Below are 20,122 nucleotides of genomic sequence, written 5' to 3'. Positions count from 1 at the left end.
AAGCAAACTTGAACGACCAAAGCCCTCCCCTCCCACGCTTCGATTGGCCGATTAGGACATGCCCACTTTATTCGTCAGCAAGCTGTTGCGTGAGACGTGAGTGGAGGGGGTTTTCATATTTTTGTGATTACGAATAACTATGATAATTGTGTTCATAAAAAAACTGGATATGAATTTCCTGGTCAGGTTTTTGGTGTATTACCACGATCAGTAAAACTGTATTTTGAACATTATGTTAAATACCCAAAATATGCTGTTCAAAAATAAGACATTTTGACAGTACAATTGAGTCTAAACATTTGTTGAATGCATTGTTCATTTTATTTGATAAAACAGTCTCTGAAGACAGTGATAAATTACAGCCACAGTGACTCCTTAGCCTACACTTATTGGAATATTCTCTACATAGAGGCATGTAAATATTCATGAGGCCCGCTTCTGACAGAAGAGCTCTGATTGGTTACAGGGAACGTCAATCTTGGGCCACTCTCTGGGGTTTGCCTGGCTCCTTCGTTAGCACGCTAGTGCACTAACCAAACTCTGTTTAGACAAGTTTGGACTTGTGCGGCAGAATGGCAATGGCAGCTCGCAGGTATCTGACAGATTAACAACAAAGTTAGCCGGAGCACTCTGAAGTCAACGGAACCAGTTTCCAGGAAGGTGCATGCCCATTCAGTTGGCTCTTCATTGCAAGAAGTTGAGCGTTTACATGGGCTAACGCTTGTGTCTGGATCAGAATATTCTAAGTCAGTTAGCTAGCTCCGAAGCAAGTCTTTCTGAAAATGAATCATTTGTCTTTTGACGATCCGTCACTGGATAACTTGGACCCGAGTTTATCTCTCCATGATCCAAGTGATATTGACACGGCTCTGCTGAACGACATTGACGGTAAGAAAAAAAAAACCCCACAACAACTAGCCAGCTAAGATAATGAGCCGTTTGTTACTTTGTAGTGCTTCTCGTTTAACTTTGTTTTAATAGTCGCAGACAGACTGTTCCTATCTGGATAACACTGGCCAACCTGCCTGTGTGCTTTCACTAACCACGCAAATAACGCTGGACCAATGCGCACGTGCTCATCACACACACACACACACACTGTAGTGGCTATCCGTTAACACAGTCTGTGTGACGGATACGTTGTCTTTGGTCATGAAACGTGCGTTTCTTTTGCGCGGGCAGTGCTGGCTGAGCGTTAATGCACTGAACAGATCCTACAGCCACGCAGCTCGCCTACCTCGTGACTGTACAGCGATGCTAAACTGGGCGTATCGGAAGCCCGCGCTGCAATTGTGCGGCCGTGTGAGCTGTACGAGCAGGGTCGCAGCGCTCAGACGACGCACCCACACTGCTCGGTCACTCCGCGTTTGTTCTGTGTCTAATGAGAAACACGTGGGCCGTTGGGCGCTGTGAGCGGTGCCGATATAAAACGGCCGCGTTCCGCTGTCGCCATTGTCTCGAGCTTTAAGTTCCAAAGATGGAGCCCCGCCCCCCTCGAACTTGGGCACGTGACGTCGCTCGAGGTTATTGCCGTTCATTCCCCGTGCAGGGTTCCTTAAGCTGCTGTCGGCGAAACTAACCGAAGCGTAGCTGTTGCTTTTGTAATAGCCGTTCAGTCCACGACACATTATTTACTTGTAATAAGTAGCTAGTTAACATTACTTATTTCAATATACAAGTAGTTGTTTTTAAAATGTCATGAAGTAGTATTTGTAATGGCTTCGGTTTTAATGTTATTAAATATTTATTTTTGATGTAAAAACAATGTTTTGGTTTTATCTTGGAACGTAAGACATTGCGCATCCGAATAACCGCAAGTGAACCCGTGCTGAAATCGACTGCGGAGTGTCCGATAGTAACCTCTCCTCAATGAGACTACACACACGCGCTCCTCCCTCCGTCTCGGGGCTGGGTTGCATAGCGAGGCGCATTCGCGTCTTCTGATTGGTCGGGAGCGATCACCTCATACAAATTCTACAAATTTTGACAAATTCTAGCCTCCTAACAAATAGAGAACCGGTCAGTTTTTCAGATGTCATCATACACGAATGTAAACATACATTTATCAAGAGTATGAAGAATTAATTTTATGTACTGATGCTTACACTAACAACCACTAATAACCACTATTATTATAATATAGGACAAACATTCTAAATTGTAGTTTTAAATATGATTAAGATTCAGCAGCGGACACAGGATGTATTCTTTCCATATAATTATCATCCTACACACAGCTCGTTTTATTAGATATTAAATGGATACAGATGCCAGAACAAGGTTTCATCTTAACACAGCATGTAATAGCTGTGCACTGAAATAATACCTTCTGAGTATTTGACTTGGCGTGTCAGATATTGAGAAAGCTGGCGAATTACCTTGTTCAGGCTGCCTCTGTGCCCTTGCCTTAAAATGGTAGCGCTGGTTATGCAATTCATTCCTGTGCTTTATAGCAGCCTGTTTGCTTGCCTTTTACTGGCATTACCTGGCAGCCCTGGCCAGTAAATTGGTTTCACAGTAGCCGTGTTCAGGTTTTGCCTCTGCAAACATAAGGACCCTACAAAGTTTTGTGGATCATCAGTAGAGATTAAGATATCAATGCATCTTTTATAATACCTTACCTTAGTAAAACCTTACAAAAGTTATCATCTTGTATGTCTTAACATTTTACTGATCACATAAAGCCATGCCTTACTCATTCTAGCCACGTTATAATTAGCTGTGTTCTAACACAACTAGCCACTAACGTCTAAGTCTGCCCTCTTTCCAGGCCCAGCCCTGCTCTCGTTTGCACACGTGCCTGTGTGTCGTGTGCAGTTCAAACCTGTAATCACAGGCCCTGTGCATCCATTTCACTTTTTTGTTCGTGTCTGTGACTCCTGCTCCCTAGACATGCTTCAGCTGATCCACAACCATGACATGGAGTTCAGCAGTCTGTTCGACCAGTCTGCGTTTGTAGCGCCCCCGGTGCAGGAGCCCCCGGCCGCGGCCCTTTCTGGCTCGGCTCCCCCCTCCGCTGCCTCCCCTGGTGGCACCTCCTCCGTCCTCAGCAGCAACCCCCACCTGGACGCCCTGCTGGGCCCCCACATCAGCTGCAGCTCATCTAGCCCGGAAAAGGCCCATGGCCCCCCTGCGTTCCAGCAGCCTCCCCTGGCGCAGGTGAGCCCGGCGCCGTCGCCCCCCTGCCGGCCGACCGGCCGACCCAAAGCCCAGACTACTCCACCGGCCCTTGCTCCGTCCAGCCCGGCCACCAAGAACCCTGGGTTCAGCTCCAGCCAGCAGGCTCCTCAACAGCAGCAGCCTGTGGCTAACTACACGCTACAGAACGGATTGACTGGTAGGATGTGTTTTCCTTCGTTTACCTTTATTGTGTAAAAGCAGTACAATAATAATCTTTATTTATACAGCACTTTTGTAAATGAGGTTTGCAAAGTGCTTTACAAAGGATAAAATGGGCATAGCATTAAATCAATTAAAGATCAAACAAAATAATTATGTTCCGTTGTTGTTATATTTCTGTTGTTCTTTGCTTTATATTGTAGGATGAGATAATTAAGAACAAAGAATTAGTTAAAAATGAAAGTTTCAGAAAATAAAGAGCGCAAATCACTTAAGGTTAATTAAAAGCTAGCCTAAACTCACAGGTCCCCTCTTAAACGTGCCTGGGTCATCCGGAGCCCTCGGGTCACTAAATGAGGAATTCCACAGCTGGTGGCCGTAGTTAGAACGAGGCTGCCCTGCTTCTCTGGAGGCGGGTATCTGTTGGCAAGGATGCCGATAGACCCTCATGGACCTTCACCTATGAACACATTCTGCTCTGAATTGTCTGCACATCGGTGAAAGGAAATGTTGTATTCATTAAATACTCTTGTTAACGGACAAGACAAAGCAAGCACTTGAACGTTCCAAGTGCAACCAATAATATTCTGATAATATTCGCAGCCTCTCAGGCATGTTTGGAACCGATTTAAAGCAAAGCTGGAGAGGCCAACCCAGCTTTGTAGCCAGTACAATAATACTGAGTAGTGCCCATCTGTGTCATAATCAGAGCTAAGATCTAAAAGAAAAGCTATAAATAGTGCACCTGCACTGTCTATTCAAGAACATGAGCACGAACACTCGATTGGAATACCTCATTTAAGGGCTTGGAATTGAGATATTTATATAACTAAAGAGAAACCACCTTTTCAATGATTTTTATAAGAGATTCAAAACATTTGAAGCAGCGTGTTGACGACAACCGAGAGGACCTGCCAGAATTCTCCAGGGCATCGCTGCGTTGCGCTCTCGGGGAACTGGAGCGTCTGATCCAAAGCACGAAAAGAACAGCCCATGTTGCTCCAGCATGCGTGAGACGACGTAACGCCGTACCCTGTGAACCTCAGCCATAGCTTATCGCACTAACCCACATAATGGCAGCTTAATCTTATCCAGCAAAGGCAACTTGGCAATCGGCGCTCGTGAGCTTAATGATCTGACCAGGTGGTTAATGGTTCTCTTTAAACAAGCGCTGAGTTGGTTAGATCCAGTCTTGTAAACCTTACCCTTCTTTTTTTTTTTTTAAATCGGTAGCTAGTTTGGGAGGAACAGTAGCTGTCCGGAGGAAATATTAAAACACCTGATGCTCCGTGCACACCTACGTGATGAGCTTTCCTTCTTTCCCTGTGTAAAGGTCTGAGACGGGGGGGGCACACCACTCACTCACTCCTTACTGGCCTCTTAGAGCTTCATGTGCCAGTGAATAAGGTGGCAGTGGTCATGTGTTGTAATTACAACGCAGGTGTAGTTTTCTCTTCTTTCTCCGTTGTAAGGGGGACGGTTTTTGTTCTTCTGCTAGCTGTCACTCCTGGAGTGCAGCACTCGTTGGCTAAGGCGGAAGACGGACTTTGACGAGGTAGACGTGTAATCTGGCGCTTTACCAGAGTGTAAAAATGTGCCCTCACTATCTGACGCGTAAGCACAGCTTGTAGCAGCGCCGTCATTCAAATCACGCGATCAGCTTCAAGGGTGACGGACAGGGCTTTGGGCCAATGGAACGACGATGTCAACAGCTTGTATGACATCATACCCCTATCGCAGACCTGATTTGTTATGAATGCAGATGGATGGAGTGGGATTCAGCTCTGTATTGTAATTATGCCACCATGGCCAGTGGACCTTAGACTGTGCAGGACATACAGCTGATGGCCTAGTGCCCATACGTTGCTGACCTAGGTTTTTAGTGCATTGCTCTTTGTTTATTTTTGTAAGACCTGCTTCAGCAGACCATAGCTGATGTCATTGGAAGAAAGTGCAGCAGCATGGGACAGGTCAAGGTCAAGGTCCACTGCCGCTGTTGTGTAACTCACGTGTGATTACTCATACTGCAGTGACTGAACAGTGACTTCAGGTATACCGGTGTTCTGTGTAATCAGAGTCTGACAATAGTTAACCAAATTTGTATATTCTAAGTAACAGGCATTTTTTAAAATGGAATTTTACTATATGCATGTTTTTAGCAATACCATTAGGAAGTTTCTTCTTCCTTCCACATTCATTCATTAGCATGAGAGTTGCCTTAAAATATTGGAAGTTTAAACTTCCAGTGCCAACATTGATGGTGGTTTCACATGGCCCATGGCAAAGGATAACAAGCAGTTTTACATGTGTGTAACCCCCTCTGTATGAAACGGGGGCCCGCTGAAGTAGGATGTGCAGGATGGACGCAGTACAGCCCTGTAAACATATTAGGAAGTATAAAGCACTAGTCCACACTAGTTCTATCAGGCCCTCCTGAGGATTAAATGTTCATGCCCCCCCCCCCCCCCCAACAAAATGGTGCCAAAATAGACCAAGTTTAACTTGAATAACATGAAGATCATGAATGTTGTTTTCACTTTTTACATTTCTTTCAGTAATTTCTCCTGTGCACATCAATAAAAAAAAAAAACCAAACTTCCACCTCCACTGCATCAAACTATTTTTTGCTCCGTCGGTCTGTGTGCTTTTATTTATTTATTTATTTTTCCACAAAAAGAGAAAAATGAAAGAAAATTCAGTCACTTTGCTAGAACAACAACAGAAAGAAATGGAGTGACCTAACGATGGGGCTGGGATGAAGCGTCTTAGTTTGCTGGGTGTACTGTCAGCTGCCGGAGGTTTCAGACATGAAACACAGACTGCTCTTGCCGTCTTCTTCCACCACGCTCACACACCAGCCTGTCCTCGCCTCCTGCCACAGTCACTGAGAACCCGGGAGCAAGATGCGCTTTGTCGGCCCGTCTCCTTGACCTGGGTTTGGGTTGATTACTGTCGCTTGTCTCGTTTGTCTCAGAAGCATCACCTGTTTTGTTTTGTTGTTGTTGTTTTTTGTGTTTTGTTTTCATCCCTGTTAAATGTCTCTCCATTCTGCAACCCTTCAGCCTCTGTCTGAATGAACACCATTGCTAATGTGAAAGCGCGGTTTGTGTTTTTCCATCATGAAAAAGCTTCCCATGCCAAAACATTAGGTAGACGCTTCACTACGCCACACGCCCTCCTTCGTTACGCCTCTGGGTCAGTCCTGTAAATGTTGTAGAGAATCATTAACACAGACTGCTCTATGGAGGCGAAGCACGGTTTTAACCACAAAATAAATGGTAACACTTTTTTGAATATATCCTTTAAAGATGATTTATTATCTGTAACATTGTCATGAATGACATTGTCTGGTTAAAATCGCAGTTAAAGTTTACTCACAAGAGGAACAGTTCTAGGGTCAAACTCCACTGATCAGACCTCAAACCAACCCAACTAACCTTAACTTCAACCCAAAACCTAATCCTAACCTTAACCCTAATTTGAGTCTCAGCCTAAACCTCAACCCAAAACCTAATCCTAACCTTAACTCTAAGCAAAACCCAGTTACAGAATGTTGTCTTATTTACACAGTTCATTAAATGTCTCTTGATTCAATCACTGAATGTATTTAGGTGCTTCACCTCTTTGCTATCATTGATTTGTTACTGAGAGTGTTTGGGTGTTTATTTAAACTAAACAATGGCCAGTCAGAGTAAAGTGTCACTAAATGAACTCTTCAGGCTTTATGGTTTTTCTCAGAAACCACTTTGGCCATTTCCAAGTATTACTCAATAAAAAAGAAGAATCTAAATATTAAAGAACAATATATGTTCATACTAAGTTCCCCAAGTGCAAGAGAGAGTGTGTAAATATTTAAATGTCAACTGAAAGTTTAAAATTCATTTGGTCCTAACTTGACTGGATTAGTGTACTCATTAAAATGCAGCTAGTGTCAGGCTTTTATGATGTTTTAAAGCATATTAACATATTGCATTTGCATCAGGCTGAGAAATCTTAAGCTTTAATTGATTTTTCACATGCTTTGTGAGGACGAAAACGGTCTTGGTGGCGTAGAAGATCTGCGTAAACGATGCCGCGTCCTTTCATTCCCGTGCTGGCTGCCTTTTAAAATTTCGGACATGACTTGCAGAGCTGTGTTTTGTACTTTGGTCGTGTTGTCGTGGTTCTTTGTCGGTAATATGGTGGTGTTCTTTACAGCAGTGGCTCTGCAGGGCTCTCCCCAGCCAGGCCTCAGCGTCCCCAGTTCTCCACAGCCCGTCCAGCCCGTTGCCATTCAGGCTCAGGTCCAGGGCCTGCCCAACTCCCCCATCCTCGGCACGTCCACCAGTGCCCCACCGCAAACCCTCACCTCTCATGTCCAGCAGGTTCCGGTAAGCAGGCGTGGTTGGTAATTGGAGACGATGAGAGTTTGTCTCAGATGCACTATGAAATGAGTTCTACAGGTGTGTGTGTGTGTGTGTGTGTGTGTGTGTGTGTGTGTGTGTGTGTGTGTGTGTGTGTGTGTGTGTGTGTGTGTCTCAGGTCCTGCTGCAGCCTCAGTTCATCAAGGCCGACTCTCTGCTGCTCACAACTCTGAAACCCGACGTGTCCATGGTGACCACTGTAGCATCTCCATGCACCTCCCTGGCTACAACCACCACTCCTGTGCAGAGCGCCTCCCTACAGGTCGACCTCCCAAAAGCCCCCCTGCCCCAACCACTCTCTCGCTCGCACCGCCCTTTAGCGTACGGCTACACCAGACTCCGCTGACCGGCTCTCAGTACGAAACGCCGCAGTAAAACTTGAGCTAACGGTCCCGTCCAGACAGCCGTGCACGGAGTGTGGTGTGTCTTGGGTGTCCTGTGTGCCCTGCATACCTGTTTACTCTTTCACTTTTTCAGATGCCTCTCACTCAGGAAAGACATGGTTAGCTGGTTGTCTCAACACTCTCTCTCTCTCTCTCTCTCTCTCTCAGGCTCTGATGAGCGGGGGCACCATCCTGACCACCGTTCCCGTCGTCGTGGACACAGAGAAGTTGCCCATCAATCGCATCGCCATCAGCGGTAAGCCGGGAGGCCAGGTGCACAAGGGTGAGAAGCGCACGGCGCACAACGCCATCGAGAAGCGTTACCGCTCCTCCATCAATGACAAGATCATTGAGCTCAAGGACCTGGTGGCTGGCACAGAGGCTAAGGTCTGCCCCCACCTCGCGCGTGCACACACACACACTCTCACTTCTCTCTCCTCTCTCTCTCTCTCTCTCTCTCTCTCTCCTCTCTCTCTCTCTCTCTCTCTCTCTCTCTCTCTCTCTCTCCCTCCCCCCCCCTCCCTCCTTTGCATTGGGCAAAACAGCCTAACAGATGTGCCCAGTGGCCTTGTGTCGCATGGTCATCCTTGTACTGACACTGGCTGGGATTTTAGAAGTGAAGGAAGCCGTCAGGATGTTTTCGCACTTTAGCTGAATCCCCAGAAAACTGAACAGTGTTCATTTTGTAACTCCAGTAGTGCGTGAATGGCTGGAGGGAATTAGCAATTTGCATTAAAAAAAACCCCAAATCAAACCAGAAGTGTCGCGGATGGAACTGAGTTTTTTTTTTTTTTTTTTTTGCTGTCTCCGACGTCCTGGGCGAGAGGCTGATTCAGTCTCGCTGTGTTGCAGCTGAACAAGTCAGCCGTGCTGAGGAAGGCCATCGACTACATCCGCTACCTGCAGCAGTCCAACCAGAAGCTCAAACAGGAGAACATGGCTCTCAAGCTGGCCAACCAGAAGAACAGTGAGTCTGCCCTTTGAATCCTGACCCCGGCATCGCCCATCCTGCTTTGTTCCTTGTTGTTGCGCGTCGCAGCCTGGCTCTCACCTCTCTCGCCCCCCCCCCCCCCGTCACGTGCAGAGTCTCTCAAAGACCTGGTGGCCATGGAGGTGGACGTGAAGACAGAGCTTCCCACTCCGCCCGCGTCGGACGCCGGCTCGCCCCCGCCTGCCGGGCACTTCTCGCAGTGCAGCAGCGACTCGGAGCCAGACAGCCCCATGGGAGACGAGAGCAAGGTGAGCTGCTCCAGACCACTGACTGCACCTAAGGATCACATGACCAGTGCGTTTCCATGGGTTCTAAATGCCATGGTAACACGATAGATGATGATGACGACTGATGCAAATTTATTTGCACCATAGTAGTCTGTGTTATGTGAGGCGTATCTGGAGGAATAAGTGTATATATAACAGTTTTCTCTCTCTCTCTCCCTCTCTCTCTCTCTCTCTCTCTCACACACACACACACTCTCTCTCTCTCTCTCTCTCTCTCTCTCTCTCTCTCTCTCAGCCAGTGACCCATACTGAGAAAGCTGCGGGCGGCATGCTGGACCGCTCCCGGATGGCTCTGTGCGCCTTCACCCTTCTCTTCTTGTCCCTCAACCCGCTGGCCTCCCTGTCTGGGAGCGCCGGCCCGGCGGGGGAAGCCGCAGCGGCCACCGGCGCTTCCAGGACTGGCCGGAGCGTGCTGGCGTTCGACAGCGCAGGTACTGCCGCGTCCGGGGTGGGGCATGACGGCCTCTGATCACCCGATCGCCTCTTCGCCATACGTCTAACCTGCCCATGTTATCGTTTATGCGGGCACTCGGTCGTAAATGTCCTTCCTTCGGCGCTGCGCGGAGGAAGACGAGGAACAGTATCCGTACACGGTGTGTGTTGCGCGCGCGTGTGTGTGTTGTGCAGCCGAGCCGTGGGGTTGGATGGGCTGGATGCTGCCCACTCTGCTGGTGTGGCTGTTGAATGGCTTGCTGGTGGCCGGAGTTCTGATAAAGCTGCTGGTGTACGGAGAGCCGGTCACACGTCCGCACTCGGAGTCGTCCGTCCACTTCTGGAGACACCGCAAACAGGCCGACCTGGACCTGGCCAGGGTGAGGCAGACGCACGCGCGCACACACACACACACATTCATCAGCATTTCACCCCCGACACCTGCAGAATTTATATGTAAAGGCTAAAACATTGCATTGTGGTTTTCAAGCTCTATGCAAGTCCTAAATGCTCTGAATGAATTTGCCTTTCCCTCCGTCCCCGTCTGTCTGCAGGGAGACTTTGCCCAAGCCTCACAGAACCTGTGGACGTGTCTGAAAGCCCTGGGCCGGCCCTTGCCCACCTCTCAGCTGGACCTGGTGTGCGCTGTGCTCTGGTCCACGCTGCGTCTCTGGCTGCAGAAGCTGTGGGTGGGCCGCTGGCTGGCGTGCAGGGCCGGCGCCCTGCGCGCTGACCGCCCCCTGCAGGAGGACGCGCGCAAGAGCTGCCGCGATGGTGCTCTTGTCTACCACCGCCTGCATCAGCTCCATATGACCGGTGAGGGAGTACTTCAATGGCTGCCTGTGCTACACGTGTGCTGGTGAGGGACTGAATAGTTATCATGTATGTGTATGTATGTGTGCGCGCGCGTGTGTAGCCAAGTTGGGCGGCAGCCACCTGTTTGCCGTGCACATGGCCCTGAGTGCGGTTAACCTGGCCGAGTGTGCTGGTGATGTTCTACCCGTGGCCACGCTGGCCGAGATCTACGTGGCCGCCGCCCTGCGGGTGAAGACCAGCCTGCCCCGCCTACTGCACATCACCTCTGTAAGCGCCCTCACCGCCAGCTTTCCCCACACCCCCCTCCTCCTCTACCGGCTGTGTTCACCCCCTCTCCCTCCCTCCAGCGGGGCTTCCTGAGCCGGGCGCGGCAGGCCTGCCTGTCTCCCAGCGGCAGCGTGCCCCCCGCCATGCAGTGGCTCTGCCACCCCCTCGGCCATCGCTTCTTCGTGGACGGCGACTGGTCCGTGCGCGCCACCCCCAAGGAGAGCATCTACAGCCAGGCGGGGAACACGGGTGAGCCCTCTGCCTGCCCTCTGACGCCCGGACCGCAGGGCTCTGCCAAACCAGGGCCGCGGGGCCCTAACACTGCTAATACAGGGGCCGCGGGACCCTTACCAATCACAGACCTGCCCCAGGGTTAACGTGCGTGATTTAGATGATGGCACGTCTCGGGATACTCACAGTTGTTTTGTTTGTCTGCCGGTCTGCAGTCGATCCCTTGGCCCAAGTGACACAGGCCTTCAGGGAGCACCTGCTGGAGAAAGCCCTGTACTGTGTGGCCCAGCCCCACGGAGACAAGAACCCCAATGAGGGCCAAGGGTGGGTCCTTCCAGAAACTTCTGGATTTAATACGCAAGCTCTAAAAGCGCTCACGCTCCTCTTGCATCTGTAGAGATGTGGTCGATGGCCAAGCTGGTGTGGGGGTCATGCGCTTGTCTGAGCTCTGTGTGTTTGTTTGGATCCTGTTTGTGTGGACTTGCATTATACTGACGTGTGTGTGTGTGTGTGTGCATAAACATGCAGTGAGTACTCTGATGCTCTGGAGTACTTGCAGCTGCTGAACAGCGCGTCTGACGCAGCTGGGGCCACCACACAGGCCTTCGCCATCGGCTCCAACATGGCCACCGTCACGGGTCAGTACACAGCACAACTTTAGCTGAGAGTTTGTTTGTTTATTTACTTGTTTGCTTGTTTTATAGCTACTGTCAAAAATAAGCGAGTTCAAAGAGACAGACAGTGTAGCATACTGCTACTTGTAAGCTCCATGTCGCATTTTCCTGTGTGAAATTTTTAATTTGTACACATATCAGGTTGGTAAAGGACTGTCTGTGTCTGTGTCTGTGCATGTGCGCTGCTTGTGTTTGGCTGTGTGTCGGCCCTCAAGGCTGTGACACCCACTCAAAATGGTGGTCATCTGTTGCCGTGGTGATTATTAACTGGCTTCAGGGAGATGAGGTGGCGGCAGAGAGGCTGTACCCGACTGTGGAGCACCTTCCACGCAGCCTTCAGTCTGCAGAGTGAGTGCACAGCGCAGCGCTAAGAGTCTTTCCATTAAATATTCACACGTTACAAAGGGAATGCCTCCCTAGTGATGGGCTCATAAAAAAAAAACTTCTTATGTTTCTACTTTATATTTCCAAAGAGAGCCTATAAATAATAAACAGCAGATGCAGATTATTCTCAAGGGGCAGTTTTGTCTGATTTGGTTTGCTCGCTGTGAGTGCTGTTTCTCCGTCAGCATGCCCCGAGGCGGTAAGCCGCGCCCCTGCCTGTACATGTGCGGCTTTGTCCTGCTCAGTGTGTGTGTGTGTGTGTGTGTGTGTGTGTGTGTGTGTGTGCTGCAGAAGCCCCCTGCCTAAAGCCTGCCTGAACACGTTTAAAGCGGTGCGTGCCCTGCTGGCCAAACCAGAGAACAGCCAGCTCAGCCTCAGCTACTGTGAGAAAGCCAGCAGCCTGTTCAGAGACAGCCTCAACCTTGGGCCGCACAGCAGTAACAGCACCACCTTGGATAAGGTACACACTCTCACATGCACGCACACATGCGCACACACACACACACATGCACACAGAGCTGTGCTCTGGAAGATCTAGCAGGAACACAGGTGTTCTACCCTGGAGAGGATGGCATGGTAAGACTCCCTGCACGCTGTGCTTTTCCGTGCGTGTTGGTGAACACACTCTCGCGCACACACACACGGCCGTGTGTCCTGCCTTGACCTGTGCTGTGGTGCATTGTAGTTGCATTGCATGTATCTGAACTGAGTGCAATGTTCCTGCAGTGCAACACAGAGCTGAGTCGCTGTGTGCAAACATACATGCGCATACACACACACACACACACACACACACACACACACACACACACACCCACATAGACCATCATGTGTGACAGACAATGCCACCTTCATCTCTGTGGTCAAATGGGCATTCTTCCCAGTTCTTCCAGTTCATCCAGACACCTTCGCGCTGTGCAAACTGGGCCACTTTCCTGTCATGCTCATAGTCTACTACTATGAAGGTTCTTACCTTCTTAATTCCTGTTTTTAAATCCCATACTGTCCCGTTCCCTTAAAAAAAAAAACAACAACAACAAAAAAAAAACCCCACACAAAACAAGTTCTCATATTAATCTCTGTGCTAATCAATCTGATCATCTCTTCCCCCTGTAGCTGGTACAGTTGCTGCTGTGTGATCTGCTGCTGGTGACGCGCACTAACGTGTGGCGGGAGCAGCAGGTGTGCGCTCCGGCCGGCGCCCAGCAAAGCGCCCCGCCCGCCACCTCTGCCGCGGAGCTGCAGGGCTTCCAGCAGGACCTGAGCTCGCTGCGCAAGCTTGCTCATGGCTTCCGGCCGGCCACGCGCAGGGTGAGGCCTGCACGCGCACCCACCTACACGCACCTCGCGTATGGCTCTGCCTCCCACGTGGACGTGGTCTGCGGTCCGTCGGCGCCGTCCGGCGTGTCCCCCCGGGCTGGTGGGCCGCTGAAAGTAGGCCATGGCTCCGGGAGCCGGCCCCTCCGGTGCGAGTTGCTGAGGTGCTGTTTTTTTAACCGCCTCGACATGAGAGGCATCGGAGCAGAGTCAGCATGTAACCGGGACCTGCACACTAGTTTTCGTTTCTGCCCTTCTGCTCTTCAGCCTGAAGTGTTGAAGTAGACTGGTGGTGGTGTTGGTGGAGGTCACCACACTCATTCATTCATTCATTCATTCATTATTCCCTTGTCTATTGAAGTAAAATATGGTTTCGTATTAGATTTGTTTGGCGATTTCTGATTTTTTAAAAAAAATGTTAATTTATAAAATTGTATTTGAAACATTTTTATCTGTCGTGTGGTACTGCCTGATGCTTTCTGCTTGTTGGTGAGCTTGAACTGGTTGTGGGAGAGACTACAGAGTGCTGAGCTGAGGTGTTAAGTTAAGGGAGTGTGTTAAGTTAAGGGAGTGTGTTAAGTTAAGGGAGTGTGTTAAGTTAAGGGAGAGAGCGGGAGATGAGGCAGCCTGTGAAGGCGGCGTGGTTTGAGAGCTCGGTTTGTTAATTGCGCTCTCTCTCTCTCTCTCTCTCTCTCTCTCTCCTCTCTCCCTCTCTCCTCTCTCTCTCTCTCCCTCTCCCTCTCTCTCCCTCTCTCCTCTCTCCCTCTCCCTCTCCCTCTCCCTCTCTCTCTCTCTCTCTCTCTCTCCCTCTCTCTCTCTGCAGTTGTTCCTGCATGAAGCCACGGCCAGGCTGATGGCGGGAGCGAGCCCCACACGCACACACCAGCTGCTGGACCGCAGCCTGCGTCGCCGTGGCACCCCTGGGGCCAAAACCGGTGAGTGCTCAGCTACAGGGGGCGGGGATGGCGTGCATGTTTGAATATTCATGCAGAAGTTTTTTTTGGGGGGGGCGGAGGGGTTGCGTTTTGTACTGCGTGCAGCTGTTTAAACATACTCTCTTAGAATGTGAAATGCAGACTCTGTTTTGTTCTCAGTTTGTGTTTGTGTGTGTGTGTGTGTGTGTGTTTGTGCGTGCGCAGAGGAGTGCGAGGCGCGGCCCGGCCAGCGGGAGCAGGCCGAGGCGGTCATGCTCGCGTGCTGGTACCTGCCTCCGTCGTTCCTGTCGGCCCCGGGCCAGCGGGTGGGCATGCTAGCCGACGCCGCCCGCACGCTGGAGAAGCTCGGCGACAAACGTACGCTCCACGACTGCCAGCAGATGATCATCAAACTGGGCAGCGGAACTACAGTTACCTCCACCTAGTGACACCCCCTTGCCCCAGCACACAGTGAGAGCACCTCCCCTTTACTAACAGAAGATCAATCCATGGCCCAGTTACACTGGCTGAAGCTTCCGGCCCGCATCGTTAATCTGAACCAGAGACTCTTTTTTTTTCTCATCCATTTCAGCCCCCTCGTTCCTGTGCAAGAGAACTACTCAAGCCAACCACTACCCTTCAGTACGTCAGAACAGTAGCACACATCAGGCAGAATGCTAGGGCTGTCCTGTTTTTTGCATTTACTTTTTTTTATATATCTAAAATATGTTATTTAATTTATTTGCGCTGACAGAATGAGGATATTGTTGAAGTGATTACCATGCATCTTGCCTAAAGGGGTTCTTCACTTAACGAAGCTTTCCATCATTGTTGATTTGCTTTATGCTTAGGCGAAGAATCCTTTTAATGAGGTGCTCTGTAAGCACTTGCCTTGGCCACTAGATGGCGTTTTGCTGAGATGATCTGAAAGCGTGCGATTGTCCTTAGAGGGCGTCTGGACATGAATCAGAGAACTTTGATTCCCCCCCCCCCCCCCCCCCCCCGCCACACACAGTAAAATTCAGCCGAACATATGACATTGCTTTCTCACACATAATAACGCCTATTGTCCGATCGCAATGGTAGGAGACAGGAACGTTGACGGTGCAAGCTTGGGCCAGCCATCTTGAGTGCCATACTGTGTCTGGATGGAGCGTGGGCGAGCTGAACTCGAGTGGAAGGAACTTGCTAAGTGGACGTTTGCCATCAGAAAACTCGACTGGTAGCGGATCCTCGTCTGTGTGCTTGTCTGAATCCCCCGAACGACTGCCTCACGTCTCAGAATTTACATGAAATCTTTCACCGCCGAGTCCGTTTGGCTAGTACAGCATGTCCAGGTGACACAGCCACCTGGAAATCCAGGCTGTCCAGGTTGAATCCGTGTCCAGGAGACCAGTCTGTCGAAGTAGGAGCAGAGCAGTGAGTCAAGCACACCAGGTTTTCCTTTTCATCATCCGTACAGATCATTCTGGACCGCCCCACCCTCATGGCAGGGGCACATCTTGCAGAATCTCTCTGGCTTTATAACGTTTTTTTTCATGTAGCATTGTGTGTGTGTGTGTGTGTATTTATGTATTTATGATCTCTAAAGATGTGGGCAATCAGTATTTGGTAGGACCAGAGAGGAATTACTTTGACATTTGGCATGAGTGCTACACCGGTGAACATCACTTTTAACGATACGTGTGATTGCAGCGTTAGCCACTTTTTATGCTGTTGATCTGGCACAAGTTTGTTGATTCTCTTAAAACATTTAATTAGAGAATCCGGATTTCAGAGACTGCTCCTAGATCAGCGGAAAAGAGCACCTTCTACTTAGTAATGATTCTCTCCAAATATTGTGCCCATTTACACTACTGAGAGAGAGGCACAGTCTGTTTCCTTGTTTTGTGACAAAGGAGCAGGATTTTTCCTAAAGAAACAGCTGTGTTCAGTTACGGAGCGTCCATAGGGGTGGGTGGTCGGCTGAGGAATGCTGTGAATTTCAGTAGAGGTTGTAAGAATGCAGGCTCTGTTAAGAGATAGGCCATTCCCATGTTAACCTATCCAAAGATGGGATTTAAAACAGTTATGGGAGACGTAACCGTTGCTGTGGTTGGGGGGATTTCAATGACTGGCTTCCATTTTCATCCATTGCAAAAAAGAGAGATCCTTGTAAATGTTAAACTTACAATCTGTAGACTAATCAGTCTGTAGTAGCCTATTCATAACTGAAATCACAAAGAACGGATGTGTTTAACCCCACACGCGTGCACGCACACACACACACGCACGCACGCAAAAAGTGTCCAATTGTCAGCTGTTGGATTTATTCTTGAGAATGTAAATAAAAGCACTTTTGTTATGTATTTCTTACATGTCTGCTGCCTCTGTGTGTTTTGCTGAACACTTTGGGTAGTCCTATTATATTAGTTATATTAGTAGTCCTGTTATATTAGTAGTCCAGTTATATTAGTTATATTAATAGTCCTGTTATATTAGTTATATTAATAGTCCTGTTATATTAATAGTCCCCTTATATTAGTTATATTAGTAGTCCAGTTATATTAGTAGTCCTGTTATATTAGTAGTCCAGTTATATTAGTAGTCCTGTTATGAGTTATATTAGTAGTCCAGTTATATTAGTTATATTAGTAGTCCTGTTATATTAGTAGTCCAGTTATATTAGTTATATTAGTAGTCCTGTTATATTAGTAGTCCAGTTATATTAGTTATATTAATAGTCCCCTTATATTAGTTATATTAGTAGTCCTGTTATATTAGTTGTCCAGTTATATTAGTTATTAGTAGTCCTGTTATTAGGTATATTAGTAGTCCTGTTATATTAGTAGCCTTGTTATATTAGTTATATTAGTAGTCCCTTTATATTGGTTATATTAGTAGTCCTGTTATATTAGTACTCCAGTTATATTAGTTATATTAATAGTCCCCTTATATTAGTTATATTAGTAGTCCTGTTATATTAGTAGTCCAGTTATATTAGTTATATTAGTAGTCCTGTTATATTAGTAGTCCAGTTATATTAGTTATATTAATAGTCCCCTTATATTAGTTATATTAGTAGTCCTGTTATATTAGTTGTCCAGTTATATTAGTTATTAGTAGTTCTGTTATTAGGTATATTAGTAGTCCTGTTATATTAGTAGCCTTGTTATATTAGTTATATTAGTAGTCCCTTTATATTGGTTATATTAGTAGTCCTGTTATATTAGTAGTCCAGCTATATTAGTTGTATTAGTAGTCCTGTTATATTAGTAGTCCTGTTATATTAGTAGTCCAGTTATATTAGTTATATTAGTAGTCCTGTTATATTAGTAGTCCAGTTATATTAGTTATATTAATAGTCCCCTTATATTAGTTATATTAGTAGTCCTGTTATATTAGTTGTCCAGTTATATTAGTTATTAGTAGTCCTGTTATTAGGTATATTAGTAGTCCTGTTATATTAGTAGCCTTGTTATATTAGTTATATTAGTAGTCCCTTTATATTGGTTATATTAGTAGTCCTGTTATACTAGTAGTCCAGCTATATTAGTTATATTAGTCCTGTTATATTAGTAGTCCTGTTATATTAGTAGTCCCGTTATATTAGTTATATTAGTAGTCCCGTTATATAAGTAGTCCTGTTATATTAGTAGTCCCGTTATATAAGTAGTCCTGTTATATTAGTTATATTAGTAGTCCCGTTATATTAGTAGTTCTGTTATATTAGTAGTCCCATTATATTAGTTATATTAGTAGTCCCGTTATATTAGTAGTCCCGTTATATTAGTAGTTCTGTTATATTAGTAGTCCCATTTTATTAGTTATATTAGTAGTCCTGTTATATTAGTAGTCCCGTTATATTAGTTATATTAGTAGTCCTGTTATATTAGTTATATTAGTAGTCCTGTTATATTAGTTATACTAGTAGCCCTGTTATATTAGTTATACTAGTAGCCCTGTTATATTAGGTATATTAGTAGTCCTGTTATATTAGTTATATTAGTAGTCCTGTTATATTAGTAGTCCTGTTATATTAGTTATATTAGTAGTCCTGTTATATTAGTTATACTAGTAGTCCTGTTATATTAGTAGTCCCGTTATATTAGTTATTAGTAGTCATGTTAGTTATATTAGTAGTCCTGTTATATTATATTAGTAGTCCCGTTATATTGGTTATTAGTAGTCCTGTTATATTAGTTATATTAGTAGTCCCGTTATATTGGTTATTAGTAGTCCCGTTATATTGGTTATATTAGTAGTCCTGTTATATTAGTTATATTAGTAGTCCCATTATATTGGTTATTAGTAGTCCTGTTATATTAGTAGTCCCGTTATATTGGTTATTAGTAGTCCCGTTATATTGGTTATTAGTAGTCCTGTTATATTAGTTATATTAGTAGTCCCGTGATATTGGTTATTAGTAGTCCTGTTATATTAGTTATATTAGTAGTCCTTATCGGCATAAGCACTGCTGGGTCTTTGAGAGCAGCAGCAGCCTGGGCAGGTGAAGTCATGTGCAGCCTTGTTCCTGGTTGCTTCTCAACCCCATGTTGGAGCTTTCGTTGTGTGGCTGGAGCTTTTTTTTTTTTTAGGGCAATGGTTCTCGATTGTTTAATCTCAAAAAGAGCACAAGAAGAGAATACCAAGTGCATCTTTGATCTGAATGGCAAAGACAGCTGTGGACGTTCACATAATCCAGTGTATTTGATGGCAACAATACAAATCAAAACATTCCAAACATGAGAACATTGCAACAATTCCTACGGGTAATGTGGACAAATACAGTTCTGAAAAAGGCATTTTAATTCATTGTTTTTAATAACATTTTATAGGCAATAACATTTGTTTTTATAGAAAATAAACATCTCTAAGAAATACTATACACAATTATAATAGTACATCACATCTTACATTTAAACAGCAGCAAATACTTATATACACAATTACTTAGGATTAAGAATTGTAAGAATAACTTGAATGGTTCTGTCACCCTTCCACTTGTAATCGTGTATGTGTTATACTGTACGGAGCTGACGTGGAGTGCGGTAAATAGTCTACAATATTCTTGGGTTTGTCACATACAGCATAGAGATGAACGTGAAATGTTTATTTCGGATCTCTGTTCATGAGTTTTTCTTTCATGTTCAGTTCAGTCGGCGCTAAAATGAAACGGAAAATGGGGAAAACGAGACGGTCCCCGGCAAAGCCGGCCCTTCTAACCTCTACTGCAGTCTAGTCCGGAACGCTGTGGTGAATGGCAGAAACAGCTCTCGAGAACACACAGTTGGATAGATACCAGTGTCGCCTAGGTGGTGCCGTGTGTCTGGAAATTCACATTAAAATACATCTTGGAAGAGCATTATATTAAAATAATATATTTATATATTTTTTTCAGATATATTTAGACTTGTATAGCACACCATGTACATTTTTAATAACACTTAAGCGTACATTGAAATACATCCAGTGAGTGCTTGATGCATGACATCTTCAGGATCAGCAGGCGTGTGTCGGTGCCAAACAGCGGCGGTGCTCAGGACGCCAGAGAGGGCGGCCCGCCAAATCTGCCTCCAGGTGTCCTGGGCTGATAGCATCCCTTCCAGAAAAGACAGATTTAAGGGGGGAAAAAGAAACCAAAAAAATTGCACATTCAATTTTTTTTCTCCCTCAAACAGAAGTTCATCGTCTTCTTCTTTTCT

The 20,122-nt window shown here is 46.5% G+C and overlaps 1 protein-coding gene across 4 annotated transcripts; it reads left to right on the top strand.

The window, feature by feature from the left end:
- Positions 1-480: 480 nt before the first annotated feature.
- Positions 481-16,795, top strand: srebf1 (sterol regulatory element binding transcription factor 1). 4 transcript variants are annotated; one of them, XM_035524527.1, is made up of 20 exons: positions 481-888; positions 2,891-3,337; positions 7,537-7,709; positions 7,861-8,004; positions 8,294-8,512; positions 8,978-9,092; positions 9,210-9,364; positions 9,639-9,834; positions 10,031-10,215; positions 10,390-10,651; positions 10,752-10,918; positions 10,999-11,167; positions 11,365-11,473; positions 11,678-11,787; positions 12,039-12,171; positions 12,499-12,667; positions 13,324-13,518; positions 14,348-14,459; positions 14,664-14,909; positions 15,525-16,795. In XM_035524527.1, exons 1-19 carry the CDS (start codon positions 783-785, stop codon positions 14,882-14,884), a joined length of 3,387 nt encoding a protein of 1,128 aa, XP_035380420.1. In that variant the 5' UTR covers positions 481-782; the 3' UTR covers positions 14,885-14,909; positions 15,525-16,795. The 4 variants fall into 4 exon arrangements, with proteins under 4 accessions (XP_035380420.1, XP_035380417.1, XP_035380421.1 ...); XM_035524524.1 differs by having other exon boundaries at positions 15,031-16,795; XM_035524528.1 differs by having other exon boundaries at positions 7,540-7,709; positions 14,664-16,795.
- Positions 16,796-20,122: the final 3,327 nt, after the last annotated feature.

The sequence above is a fragment of the Electrophorus electricus genome, chromosome 1 (genome assembly GCF_013358815.1).
Source record: "Electrophorus electricus isolate fEleEle1 chromosome 1, fEleEle1.pri, whole genome shotgun sequence".
Classification (NCBI taxonomy): Eukaryota; Metazoa; Chordata; class Actinopteri; order Gymnotiformes; family Gymnotidae; genus Electrophorus; species Electrophorus electricus.
Note: the sequence above shows the minus strand (reverse complement) of the source record. Positions and strands in the feature narration are given on the sequence as shown.

Coding starts and splice junctions, on each gene's coding strand:
- srebf1 (XM_035524527.1), top strand. CDS start 783: ATGAATCATTTGTCTTTTGACGATCCGTCACTGGATAACTTGGACCCG. Junction 3,338..7,536: donor GCTACAGAACGGATTGACTG/GTAGGATGTGTT, acceptor TGTTCTTTACAG/CAGTGGCTCTGCAGGGCTCT. Junction 11,788..12,038: donor CAACATGGCCACCGTCACGG/GTCAGTACACAG, acceptor TCGGCCCTCAAG/GCTGTGACACCCACTCAAAA.